The sequence below is a fragment of the Conger conger genome, chromosome 7, assembly GCF_963514075.1.
Source record: "Conger conger chromosome 7, fConCon1.1, whole genome shotgun sequence".
In the NCBI taxonomy this organism is placed as follows: Eukaryota; Metazoa; Chordata; class Actinopteri; order Anguilliformes; family Congridae; genus Conger; species Conger conger.
In genome coordinates this window covers 47,198,395-47,212,624 of record NC_083766.1, presented here as the reverse complement: position 1 = coordinate 47,212,624, position 14,230 = coordinate 47,198,395, and the positions used below count along the sequence as shown (strand labels likewise).

Sequence of the window (14,230 nt, the reverse complement as noted above, 5' to 3'; positions counted from 1 at the left end):
TAATGTGGGCCAGTCCATGGTGTCATCAATCATGCAAACAATCCAAAGGGAAAACATTGTGCAATATTGTAATTCTTCATGCTATTTCAATTCACAGTACATGCATGTTTTAAGTTCATAAAGAATACATAAACTATACTGTGATGTATTGGTGATTTCCAACTGATTCCCCTGCATTGTTGCGTTTTCTGTTTACTGTATTACCCTGTGTCACAGTATCAATAAAACTGATTCTCAAAAATTTTAGAGGAGACTGATTTAAAGTTACTGTAACAAACACTCTTCCAGGGTGCACTGTCCTAATGACAATATGTCAAACTATTTTGACTGACTTGATTTCAAACAACATTTTGATGACACTAATTCATTGAAACAATTATTTAATTTTGAAACACAAGTTAAAGATTTTGAGTGAGGTACACGCTTTTGGAGGTGAACCATAAACTGGGCCAAAGTGATTGAGAAAAACTGTAGGCTAAACAAAATCTAGTTTTGCAAGCCCTTCCTCCCCAATTCTTATACGTGAATGCCATCTACTGGCCAAAAAGGGGTATTTGCCATTCATTCAATGATAAATTCTTGGTTGAATTGAGAGTTCTCAACCAACCAATTGAGACTTCAGACACCAACTATACATTATGCCACCAACTCTGTATTTGCATATTAAGTTCTAGCTAATGAGATTGCATGTTCTCTCATGGGAAATATTCTAATATTTCCCATGAGAGAACATGCAATCTCATTTGTCAGCCAGTCAGCTCGCTACCTAGCAATGTATAACTACTTTGAAAAGACAGTGAAACTATCTATGTAATGTAGTGACGACCTGCAGGTGATAATATTGCTGAACATAACCCATTTTCTGTAAGTTATTGTGTTGGGACAATACAGCAATACTTTATGGACAAATCAGGGACAGTTTGCATCACTGCCTAGTCACTCTCACTGGTTTCGAGGACTATATCAGAAAGCTGGTTAGCTGGATAACTGCGCTGGATAACTCCCATACGGCCAAGAATTTTGGGGTGACTCTTGATAACCACCTCACTCTGGCTCCACATGTATCCTCCACTCCCAGAACCTGCAGGTTCTTCCTCTACAATATTCGCCGTATCCGTCATCTCCTGACAGAGAAAGCCACCCAGCTCATGGGTACATGCAAAAAAAGGGCACGTACAATGACTGTATTTTTTGTTAAGAACAGCACTTCATGTATATTTTACTAGTTATGGATGTGATGCTTTAGCTTGTGGAAGAACCTATGCACTTGTGAATTGCTTTGGATTAAAAGCGTCTGCCAAATGACTAAAATGTAAATGTAAAAATGTACAGCTTCACAGATTCACAGATTTTAATGATCTGTTCTACATTTACTCCTAGTGCAAGGTTCCATATCAGTTGTTATCTCCACACATGGTTGCTGCCAGGTGAAATTCCCACACCTGGGACCAAATTATATTATTCCTGGGTCCAGGACAATAATATTTAGCACAAGTTCACAGACCATTGTGACAGGCTCCGCTCCTCCAGGGCATGGGACAAAGTACCTGGTTGTCCCCACATAATGGCAGCCTTGTCTCTACATCATTGTTGCTGCCACAAACGACCATACCAGTGATTTTTCACAATAGTTTTCGATAGGAAAACATTAAAGGGAAGGATTTGTGCAACAAATTGTGAAATGTATGCCTCTAGCTCTTGGTGGTATATTTTGTCATCCTATCGGTGTGATCCATGGTGACTAACTACCCAAATGTCACAGGAAAACACGCATATAAAACATGCAGCTGAGGGCTTGAAGGCTGTTGTGGGAAGTGTTGATAGTTTGGATGTGGAGTGTTACCAATGTGATCATTCCTTCTGTATTATTAAATCAGTAATGTGAAGCTTATCAGTTTCAATTATAATTAAGATTTTCCGAAGGCTCATTTCACCATTTCTAATGCTTTAACAACTTTTGCTCTAAACATACAGTATTATTTCTATAGGGCTGTTCAAAGGCTGCTATCAATGAAATTGGAGTAAAGTTGTTCGGAGGTAATTAAATCCTCCTTCCCCAGTTTCTAATGATTACTTATGAGTATCCTGGTTGTCCTAATGATGATCCATCAGAACAAATAAAATGATTAAGGGGCACAAAAGTAGTATGCAGACTATATCCATGTTTATTATTTCTTGTCCTGTACCTGCTGTTAAATTTGGATAAAGTGGCAATGATTTCATGCTCACATATCATCTAGTTTCATGTTCAGAAATGTTTACCTCCTGCACCGTATACTAGATCTGCACATATATTTTGTTACAGTCTATTTGCTGGGGTGTTTCTAGAAGAGGAAACACAAACACTAAAAAGTTACTAAGACCGACCACTAGCCTTGCTGCAGTTAATTTCTGAAATGAAATTAGTTTTCTGATTCTGTTTGGGTTTGGATTCAGTTTTTTTCCACTTGTTTTCAGTGGTCACAATTCTTAACTTGCATTTTGGTTTTCATCAAATAAAAACCGCAGTATTGGAATTGTTGTGAATTAGTGAACTTGATTCTAACCTAAGGCGGCACGGATGGTGCAGTGGGTAGCACTGCCGCCTCACAGCAAGGAGGTCCTGGGTTCGAATCCCCGTTGGCTGGGGCCTCTCTGTGTGGAGTTTGCATGTTCTCCCCGTGTCTGTGTGGGTTTTCTCCGGGTACTCCGGTTTCCTCCCACAGTCCAAAGACATGCAGGTTAGGCTGATTGGAGAGTCTAAATTGCCCATAGGTGTGAGTGTGTGAGTGAATGGTGTGTGTGTGCCCTGCGATGGACTGGCGACCTGTCCAGGGTGTATTCCTGCCTTTCGCCCAATGTATGCTGGGATAGGCTCCAGCCCCCCTGTGACCCTGTTCAGGATAAGCGGGATAAGATAATGGATGGATGGATGGATTTTAACCTAAAAGGGAGACTGAGATTAATAGAATACACTGTATAAATGTAATCCACCAAACCAATTTGAAACAAAAATCAATTTAATAAAATGTTCAAAGTAAAAAAAAAAAAAAAAAAAGTCAAATTGCAAACATTCAGGAATGGCTAAAAACATTCAAACTTCACAACAAAACATTTTTTTGCATTCCGAGTCAAATTTGTAACATTTTGTCATTCATATTGTGCGTAACCATGAAAAATAAATGTTTGAACAATCCTTGTCATTGAAAAATTTCCTCAGATGAATTACTCATACTTGAGATTTATACTTGAAAATCTATTTCAAAATATCATATGAATTACAAAAATGTTACAAGGGATATTTGATCCCCAAATGAAATGCAGGCTTTGGATTCAGTGCCTATTGCTGGTATACTGGTACACATTCTGACACACTGGTGTTAAACTCAAGCACTACCCTACCAGGAGAACAGAAGAAAAATAACTGTATTATGTTTGTGAATCTCGTCACTAGAAAAACCTATTTATTGTGTGGTTTTGCAGAGATTGATGTGATTAACTATAACCACTGAAATTAACAAAGAGGATGTGTTTACATCAAACAGAATATAGAAACCTTCCATGAAAATTCAGCAGGAAATCTATATAAAGTTGTCCAGGAGCATATTGTGGAAACAGACCTCTCCCTTGCTATGTGAATTATAAAGAGTTAATGGTGCTATAAAAACACTGTGAAAGTATCAAAACACAGTCCCCAAATAAATGCACAAAATCTGTATTATGAAAATGTGCATTTAAACGAGCCGTTATGACAGAGTAGCTCGGGGGACCTGCACAGGATTCAATGGCCAGTGTTCGGCTCTTAGGACAACATACCAGTTACCAGTTTGAGTAGTTTCAGTGATAGCCCTTAGATTTAACGACAAATAATAATAATCAGAACTGTGAACAGTTTCCCGGTTGGTAAAGTCTCTGATGGCCTTAATCACGAAGACCGCTGACACCGTCTGCAGGGAGGCCCAGCATCTGCGGCAGAGGTGCGGTTGCTAGGAGTAACCGTGGTCAGGGTTGCTCTGGGTGACCGCCCGTGTGGCCTGCTCTGGGACAAGGGTGGGGTCAGTCAGGATGGAGGTGGAGGTGCTGAGGAGGCGGAGTGAACTAAGGACGGCTAGGAAAGGAGAAATATTTCCAGGATAAGGGGAGGGAAAGCGAGAGAGAAGGAGAGCATAATCCACTCATGAGATACTGATTTTGGAAACAGGGGTTCAGCTAATGTATATTGCCATTCAAACTCATTGCTTTACATCTACAAGGGCTAAACATTGGACACTAGCCTGGCTAGGTTTTGAAACCGCTGGTAGCTGGGTGACCAGTTCAGACCAGCTCTTAGCTTGACATGGTTTGACCAGCTTAAACGGTTTTGAAACAGCCTGAGCTGGTCAAACCATGTTTATGCCCAGCTATATTAGCATTATGACCATCTTGATCAGATCAATTTTCAAGCTGGTCAAGCTGGCATAGCTGGATTTTACAGCAGGTTAGACTAATCTTTTGTCCAATTAGGATATCTAACAAAAGAATCTCAAAAAGAGCGACAGTCGGCCAGCACAAATACTTTTGGCAGGTAAGACTACAAATGGTAGTGGTGAACCAGATTATCAGTATCTGAAGTCTTAGCATTGAAAGTTCACTGAACCACTGCTGCCAAAACATTCACCAAATAACATTCAGTACGGCTAATAATTAACTTGGTCAGTAGATGTTCATTTATAACAAGCTATTCTCTTTTTAAAACAACAACAGCACATAGCACATGTGTCAGCTAATCAAATAAATGATATTGATAACAAAGATTATGTTGAACAGTATCAGGTCCAAAGTAATATTCATACAATCTATTAACTCCTGCAGCTTCTGTTATTGTACCTGTTGCAAAACTATTTTAGACATCAAAAATGAGCATAAATATTGCTGCTTGATTTAGCAGATATCCAGTGTAAACATAACTTCCCAGAACTCTGTCCTAAGGTACTCATTCAATATAATAACATGCATTGTAATATGTTTGTGGCCACTTGAGGTAAGCAAGAATATACCAGAAATGAGCAATACAAATACAGTCGCCTCAGAAAGTATTCAGACCCCTTCACTTTTTCATATAATTTAAAATCACAATTTGCGCCCATAATGACAAAGTGAAAACATGTTTTCACATATTTTTGCTAATCCATTAAAAATCAAAAACTGAAATCTAACATCTGTCTAGCCACTCTACCATAAAGGCCAGATTGATGGAGTGCTGCTGAGCTGGCCGTCCTTCTGGCAAGTTCTCCCATCTCTGCAGAGGACTTAGTGTGACCATTGGGTTCTTCTTGCCCGGTTACCCAGACAGCAAAATGTTGGAAGAGTCCTGGTGGTTCCAAACTTCCATTTCACAATTATTGAGGCCACTGTGCTCTCACTGAGCACTCAAAGCTTTAGAAATGATTTTATATCCCTGCCCTGATGCCTCACCACAATTTTATTACGGCGGTTTACAGAGAGTTCCTTGGACTTCATGGCTTGGTTTTTGTCCTGACATGTGGTGTGGATAGTAGGACCTTATATACACAGGTATGTGCCTTTCTAAACTGTCCAATCACAAGAAAGCACAGGTGGACTCCAATCAAGTTCGAAACACATCCCAGGGATAATTACAGCAAACAGGATGCACCTGGTCACAATTTGGAGTGCCACAACAAAGCGTCTGAATAATTATATAAATGAGATTACAGTTCTTGAATTTTAACAAATTTGATAAAAATGATTAAAATATGTTTTCACGGGTTTAGGGTTTCAGGGTTTTTTAATGGGTTATTGAGTGTAGACTGATGGGCAAATTGGCAAATTTAGATTAAATCTACAACACAAAGCATGCAAAAAGTGAAGGGATCTGAATACTTTCTGAAACCACTGTATAATCCAGGTATACCGCATTATCAAAGAACAAGCTCAATGGACATACCTGAAAAACTAATAAAATGGAAAATATGTATACAATCTGGATTGTTTGTGTGCTCTAGAAGATTCTATAAAATGTATTACCCCATTGCCATTACTGTAATATTGAAGAGAGCATGTTTCTACTATGCCATCTATGGGAACTTTGCTCTTGTATTTTATGAGGTTTTATAGTGAGAGACCCATAAAACAGCTCCAGGAAGCAATCAGGTGCCTTTCATTGCTTGAGTCGGCACTCCAATGACGCTGAATTCGTTAAGCATTGTACCGATGTGCATTCATCCGCCCATGAACTGCAGGTCCACTATTTATGTATCCACTTTTCTACATCGACACTATCTACTCTACGTATATCAATATTTTTCTATATCTACAGTGGGGTGAAATTTTTTTGGCACCCCTGGTTTAGATGTGTGTTACAATGAATCTCAAAATCGTAGAGTTAAACATGAGACCTTTCTGCATATTTTAAAGCAAAATTGCTTTTTATTTAAATTTTTTATTTCTGTTCATAAATGAAAGAAAAAGGCCCTGTGGAAAAGCTTGGGAATCCGTTTTTGATTATTCTTTGTTACCTCAAAATTTTTTATTTTTACTGAGGCCCAGACCCAGGTGATTTACTCATTAGGGCTTCAATGAGTCAGGTGAGTATAATTCCAGGGCTGAACTTTTTATTCTGAAGTAACTCCATGCCTCCTAACGTATCCAACCATGGGTTCCCCTAAACAGTTGTGCAAGGATTTCAGAATGAAGATTTCCACCAAGAAGGAGAAGGCTACAAAAACTCTCTCAATGTACCTATAAACTACCTAACTACCTACTTCCACTGTTAGAAAATGGAAGATAATTGGAACAGTTGAAGTCAAGGCAAGGTTTGGAAGACCAAGTAAGATTTCAGATAGAATGGCCAGAGACATGGTGAGAAATGCTCAGAAGAACCCACACATTACTTCCAGGAAGAATAACCTCAACACAAAATGAAGCACCTGAAATATGCAAAAGAAAACATTGAGAAGCCTGAAGCCTTTTGGAACAATGTGCTCTTTGGCCACCATCAAAGAAGGTATGTTTGGAGAAGAACACCTTGCCAACTGTGAAGCTTGGAGGTGGATCCACTATGCTTTGGGGTTGTGTGGCAGCTGGGGGCACAGGAAATATAGTCTGATGGAAGGAAGAATGGATTCCACTAAATATCAAGAAATTCTCAAGGGTAATGTTCAAGACAGTGAAGTTGAAGAGAGGTTGGGCATTCCAGCAAGACAATCATATAAAGCATACCTCAAAATCAACCATGAAGTACCTCCAGGAAAGACGGACGAAAGTTTTGGAATGGCAATCACAGTCCACAGACTTGAATATTATTGAAAATCTGTGGAGAGATTTCAAACATGCAAGGAGGCCAAAGAATATTTCTCAGGTCGAGGTGTTCTGCCAGGTAGAATGTGGAAAAAATCCAAAAGCGAGAATTGAAAGACATGCTGTTATAGTTGCCCGAGGAGGAGTTAAAAGTATTAACTGACAGGGCTCCCAAACTTTTGTACAGGACCTTTTACTTATTTTATTATTTTGAAACTGTAAAAAATTTAAATAAAAAGTAATCAAAGTAAAAATGTTAAGAAATGTGTCATGTTTAACATTGCACCATTTAGAGGTCAGGTTTGCTACTGTTTACTTGGATATTAATTGTAAAAGGCTTTTTGACTAGGGGCGCCCAAATTTTTGCACAATACTGTATATGCTCTATCCTGGCCCTGTTCCTCTCTTCCATATCCTAAAGCATTATGTAGTTACTAATACAGCTGCTAGAGTGATAAGCAGCTTAAGCCCACAGCAATTGATGTTGTGTCCAATGAATATGGGAATCTCTCCAAATACAGATATGGATAAAACCTAATTTTCTCTTTTGAGAAATGCTGAGTTGTCTCTCTGATGAACAGCAGAAAGCAGTGTGTGTCTTCATTATCAGGATTTCTTTGCAAGGGCAGATCTTATCGTTGCCACACCAACCACCAACCTTCTGGGTCCCAGTAAAGCATCTTAACCACTAGGCTACATGTTGCCTAAAGACATTTGCTCCTGGCTTCTGAAGAGATTTTGCGATATCATTATGTACATAGACATGGGCATTATCACCTCTTGGGCCCATGCATTACCGAAAAAAGGAGCATGCATTCCGCAGTGGGGTTTGCTGCGGCTCTTTAAGGGCCCCCTGACCGTTGGGCCAAAGGTCATTCCCAACATTTGGAAATCCATGCTTGTATCCGATATTTGTGTATGAATTTGTAACCTGGTTAGCTCTCCCTTAAATCTGCCTTTGTTTCAGGCTATTTGCACCCACAATTGTGGACAGAGAATTGTTCTCGATGGGGGAGGAGGATTGCATGTTTTCTGCCCTCTTTAAGGGTTTACTGTATTGTGAAACCCAATGAGGGCTGGGGGCAAACTTGCACAAAATGGGGTTAGGAATTATTTTTGTGGAACCCTCTGTGTCATTTCTTTAGAAAGGCTCTAGTGAATATATTCAGAGCTTGCTTTAAGATTTTACGGCAAGGGCTCTACTCCATAAGTTTGAAAGTGCTTTGATTATAACACTATCACGTAATGATTCAGCATATCAAAATGTCTTTTTATTAAAGTTGCAATCTACGATTTCGGCGGTTTTGGTGGATTTAGTGGCCACCCATGGTGTCTGCCGGTCATAACAGGTCTATTCTACACTTCAATTCCCATAATTCCCTGCAACATACAGCCTTCTCACACGTTTCTGATTGTGGTGTGGTTTCCTTTTTTCCGTCACTTCATCCATTGTTGTAAAGTAATTGCATACAAAGACAACTGTGCTCAAACTCTTCCTCCTCTTGTGTTTATGCCACTCAAAGTCTCCTGCGTTAGTGCCGCAAGTACTTACTACACAAACTACACATCTCCGCACTCGAAACACTCGCTTCTTCCATAGCTTTCTCTGGTTTCCATGCATACATTTCCATACAGGGCAGGAGTGACAGGCCCTCCACTAGCTTAAAATGTGTATAGACAGAAATGAAATTAAACAACGCAAATGGTCGTAGTTAGAGATATGCCAGGGGAAATATGTCTGAAATATGGAATTTATTCATATGAAATCATAGATTGCTACTTTAACGCTCATATTTGTGTGTGAATGTGCAGCCTGGTTAGATGCGGCTCAGGCTGTGTGTGGCCATGCTCACTGGGTCTGAGGGCTGGGAGGGAGCAATGCTGGTCCAGCCAGGACAGAGTGGTGCGGCACAGGTCCTCCATGCTGGCTGTGGACACCATGCCGTTGTAGGACTCAAACAGGGGCTCGATGATGATGCTGAACTGGGTAAGCACAGGATTAAGGAGCATGGCTTTGCAGGGTGTTTTAATGCTTTTAGTCCCAAAGAGGTCTTAATGCATTTAGTCCTAAATATGTTTGAATGCATTTAGTCTCAAAGACTTTTTTATGCTTTTAGTCCCAAATATGTTGTAATGCTTCTAGTCCCAAAGACGTTTTAATACATTGATCCCAAAGACGTTATAATGCTTTTAGTCCCAAAAATGTTTTCATGCATTTAGTCCCAAAGACGATATAATACATGTAGTCCCAAATACATTTTTATTAATTAGTCCCCAAAAGGGGTGCTGTAATGAAGGATTGCCTTGAGAGGTGGACCACTTTTAATTTCAACCACCATTAATTAAGAGAAGTCAAGTGTATTTCTAAATGAGACCACAATCTGTGTTACCCCCTCTCGTAAATGACTTCAAAATCTAGTTTAAAACATAATCTGTTGCTGATAGATATAAGGACTTCAGTACCTTCACTTTACAAGCTCTCTGTGTACAAATAATGTGCAAATAATGTTGCCCATTGGAATCCTCTTCAGTATATTCCTAAGTGATTATTTTACACGGTACCTAACACCTCAGCAGCAGTGCGAGTACAGCCAGATGATTGTGTAAATGCCATTCAAGGCTTATCAAGGCTCCCACGATCCTTTGCTAACAGTAGATGAGAAGGATACGATCCAGAACTTCCAGTTCTGCAGCGTCTGAGCTCGGACATAGTCCCGGAACATCTCCCTCATGCGGTCGAAGCGTTGTCGTGTGATTGGCACTCCAGTGGCGGGGAGCTGCTGTTGGCACAGGCTGAGCAAGGAAAAGAAATGCCTCATTTACCACAGAGCGTGACAGGGACTGCATTTACGGATTGCCAGTCAAATGCCAATTTGCATACAAGTGAACCTATATCAATATCGCCAATGTAGAAACATACTCCATCTTCCAATCAAACGCATATTTGGCTAAAGACTAAAAACAGTATGTTACAAAAAATCACTACAGGTATAAGTAATCAAAACACATGAACATTTGTGACTAAAAAGAGTATTTAAAGAAAAAAACATGCTGAAGTGTGGATATTGGTCGATGTGAAGAATTTCAACAGATTTGTGGTGAGCTCAAGTAGATTGATAAGCATATAAAACAAATTTCAAAACTTCCACTAATGTCATTAATGGTCAAGTGTTTGAGAGATACTTGAGGAAAATGTGTAGGTGGACAGAACAGAATGAGGAGGAGCTTAAGATGAGCTGTAAAATGAATTTAAGACATTGAGAAATTACAATAATCATTTTAAGCTATACAAATAACTAAAGGAATAAAATAAATACTATCCATCCAATATATAACCCACGTATTCCTGGGTCACAGGGTGTGCTGGAGCCTATCCCAGCATGCATTCAGCAAAATGCAGGAATACACCCTGGACAGGTCGCCAATTTATCAGAGGAACCAGGACCTTCTTGCTGTGAGGGACCCCTGCCCAGTGCTGCCAAAACAATACTACATAAAGCCGACGTTTTATCCTGAAAACATCAAAGCACATATACTGTACGTCCCACTACATGGGGATTTAGTATTGATTATTTATTGAGTGACTGCTGAGGGTCTTTGGGAGAGAATTGGAGAGAATGGGAATATTCATTGGGAATAATGTTGAAATTCATATGGAATCAGCCATCTTCAGAAGTGAGTATCATACTGTAGCATGTGCAGTGGCAGAGCACATTGGGCCTCATGCAAGAACATTTTCCTACTCTTATCATACATTTCTCTTACATTTTTTCTTTTGGGTGGGCTCTGTTGGACAGATGGCCAATGTGATTAACAAGAACAAGGGACAACTGATACCTGAGATTTGATAGACTTATTCATTCATTTTTGGCAGAAGATAATAACATTTCAGACCGTTGATAAACGTTCTCTTTTTTTCCTCCTAAACAGTCCACTAAAACACATTTCTGAAAACATTTGAGGTGTGAAATAAGCAATGCAGTTTCTGAATCTTGATTCATATTTGATATGCATCACCTAGTTTGAAAGTTTGATCTGAGTTCTGTGTGCCAGGCGAGCTGCGCTCACATGCACTGCAAAGCTCTTATTTGCATGACTCATACAATGGGCCAGGACCACTCATAAATGTTGTTCCTACCGAAGTCAAAAATCTAAATAAGAAAATTGGTGAATGCGCCAAGTTCTCTTAAAGCACTCGTTTTAAGCGATTTAAGCTATTTGACAACAAATCTGTTCGTACGAGTGGTTCTTGCATGAGGCCCATTGTATCACAGGGTGTGGGTCTTACTTGATGGTGGAATTCAGGCTAACAATCTCCTCCCGGAGCCTCTGGGCCTCTTCCTGCAGCTGGGACCGCTCCTGCTGCATCTTGCTGATGTACTCTGCGGTCTTCTGTAAGGTAGTGGCCTTACTGATCTGTGGGCAGAAACAGACATGGGAGTCTACCTGCAAACCGATTATTCTAAAGAAATCTCTGTGTACCTTCAACATGAAGCTATTATAGACTATACTGTTTTGAGACGTAGCCCCTAGTGGAACATCAACATTCCAATTTTTCATAGCAGCGCAACTGAACTCAAGGTCCTGCAGGCCGCGGTGTCTGTAGTATTTGTTCCAACCATGCACTACACCACCTGATTTCACTAATTCTTTTACCACCCTGGTTCAGGAAGCAGTGGTGGCTGCTGAGCTGAAAACTGACAAGGTGGAAAATTTACCCTTAAACTGATTATTGGTCTCAATCTGTTTTCAATGATTAACAATACAGTAATTAATTCACTACCATCAGATACAGCCAGTTCTCTTGAATTGCACAATTAGGTGAGTAATTATTTTTATCTGCATAATAAAAATAATGACATTTCAACTTGTAGAACTAATCTACCATACTTATATATACCTAATGTATTGCTTACAGTGGTGTGTCTCACTTTTATAGGATTACATAGAAAATCCAAATCCAAAACCTAATGCAATGGCCGATTATTCATCAGACTATTATTATGCTGTTGAGCCTCTTTACTTTGATGGCTGCCCATATTTATTTGAACTAGATTAACAGATGAAGAGCAAAATTTAATTTTCATGTGCACAGAATAGGTAGGTACAGTAGGTCAATTCTGCAAGTTGAAACTGAATTAATTTTACTTTCAATTTTGGCAAATAAATTAAAAATTTCACATTAGATAAACTGGTCCTGTTTGAGGTAAATTTAACCTGTTTCTTGATATGCTCCATAGAAGCTGTTGTGAAGCTACTCGCATTGGAGAAAAAAAAACCCTCTAAAAAAACTAAAAACCTGATAATGAAACAATCAATGGAATGATGGAATGATGGAAATCAGTATGAAAATAAGACCCAGGTTGAAGTTCTAATCTAAACCATTGCACAAATGGCCAGATAATAAACTGGAAATATCAGGAGCCTCTGTGATCTTTGGTCACAAAATATGAAAATGATGAGGGTTCTGTGAGATTATGAGGACAATAATTTCACCTCCATTGCCAGACCATAGAAAAATACAATGCGGTAACCTACATGCAAAAGAGAATACTTTTTTCCAAGAAGCTACTGGAAACATTTTTGAGAATTACCATCTCCCCTCTGCTACTATACCTCGAGCATATTAAAAACATACATAATATGATACTGATAATGAAACAAGAGCCTACTGTTCAGGCCTAAAGAATAGCAGAAACAAACAACAAACTTTTAACCGATACAAATTTTAACCTTACCTTAATGCTGGGCTGTGAACTCAGGGTGGTTACAAGGCTGTGCAGCGTGTCGAATCCCAGCTTTATGTTGAACCGTCTCTTCTGCTCTGCTGAGATGTGGGTTATTCTTCTGGTCTCAGTCTGAAAGAATTAGAACTTTAAGCTCTGCATATCATCTGCTATGCTGGACATTTATCTTGCCTGGTAAAAGCCAGTGTGATGCCCAATCAAAAATATTACTTCATAACTGTCTGGGTAAAATACAATTTCTTTATCAGATACAATCTGTTATGTACATATGTGAACATTTTTCTTACGTATTTTTGGACTTATTTTTTAGACTGTCAGCTTTGTCCAGTCTGGCCCTTCTCCTCTGACCTCTTTCATTAACAACATGTTTCTATCTGCAGAAGTGCTGCTCACTGGATGTTTTTTGTTTTCCGCACCATTCTCTGCTAACTCTAGAGACTGTTGTGCATGAAAATCCCAGATCAGCCGTTTCTGAGATACTCAAACCACCCTGTCTAGCACCAACAATCATTCCACGGTCAAAGACACTTAGATCACATTTCTTCCACATTCATTTGGTCTGAAAAACAGCTGGACCTCTTGACCCCATCTGCATGCTTTTATGCATTTAGTTGCTGCCACACGATTGGCTGATTAAATATTTGCATTAACTAGCGGGTGTACAGGTCCACCTAATAAAATGATCACTGAGTGTATGTATATAATATGAATTTCCTTCAGGTCAGGACCAAATCAAAGCATATCACTGCCTCTGCACCACCCATCAAAATGATTATTTTCATGTGAAGGTCTACAGAGGTAGAGCAGAGTCACCTTGGTTGGTTCTAGCTTGGCTGGTCCAGGGAAGGAGTGTGGGGACTGTGGGTTGGAACTCTTCTCTGTGAGGTTTGTGGGAGATATCTGGCCTGAGTTCCTAGGGAAACCTGCTGGAAATAGTGGAGTAAAGGTCTTTCAGCAACACACAAATTCTGCTGACAATGCTTGCTTGAAATTATAGGAAATAAATGTCCATATCTGCAGCCTCCTGTCCCAGAAAACAACAACAAATATAATAATATCACTGGAAACCGCCATGTATTCAATAAACTAATACGGTATATGTTAATGTAACAACATAAACACTGTATATGTTGCCTTTCAACCTCAGTTAATTGAACACAAATCTTCAAAGGCAGCCATTGCTGTTGAAGAAAGATTGGAAATCGAAA

The 14,230-nt window shown here is 39.5% G+C and overlaps 1 protein-coding gene across 1 annotated transcript in view; it reads right to left on the bottom strand.

The window, feature by feature from the left end:
• Positions 1-3,085: 3,085 nt before the first annotated feature.
• LOC133133071 (carbohydrate-responsive element-binding protein) overlaps positions 3,086-14,230 on the bottom strand; it is a 39,875-nt gene continuing 28,730 nt past the window's right edge. The window contains exons 12-17 of the mRNA XM_061249043.1: positions 13,836-13,948; positions 13,014-13,133; positions 11,564-11,691; positions 9,945-10,068; positions 9,129-9,258; positions 3,086-4,087 (exon numbers count right to left, since the gene is read on the bottom strand). Of these exons, the coding sequence (XP_061105027.1) occupies positions 3,966-4,087; positions 9,129-9,258; positions 9,945-10,068; positions 11,564-11,691; positions 13,014-13,133; positions 13,836-13,948 (737 nt within the window). The 3' untranslated portion in view covers positions 3,086-3,965. The remainder of the gene's footprint in view (positions 4,088-9,128; positions 9,259-9,944; positions 10,069-11,563; positions 11,692-13,013; positions 13,134-13,835; positions 13,949-14,230) is intronic.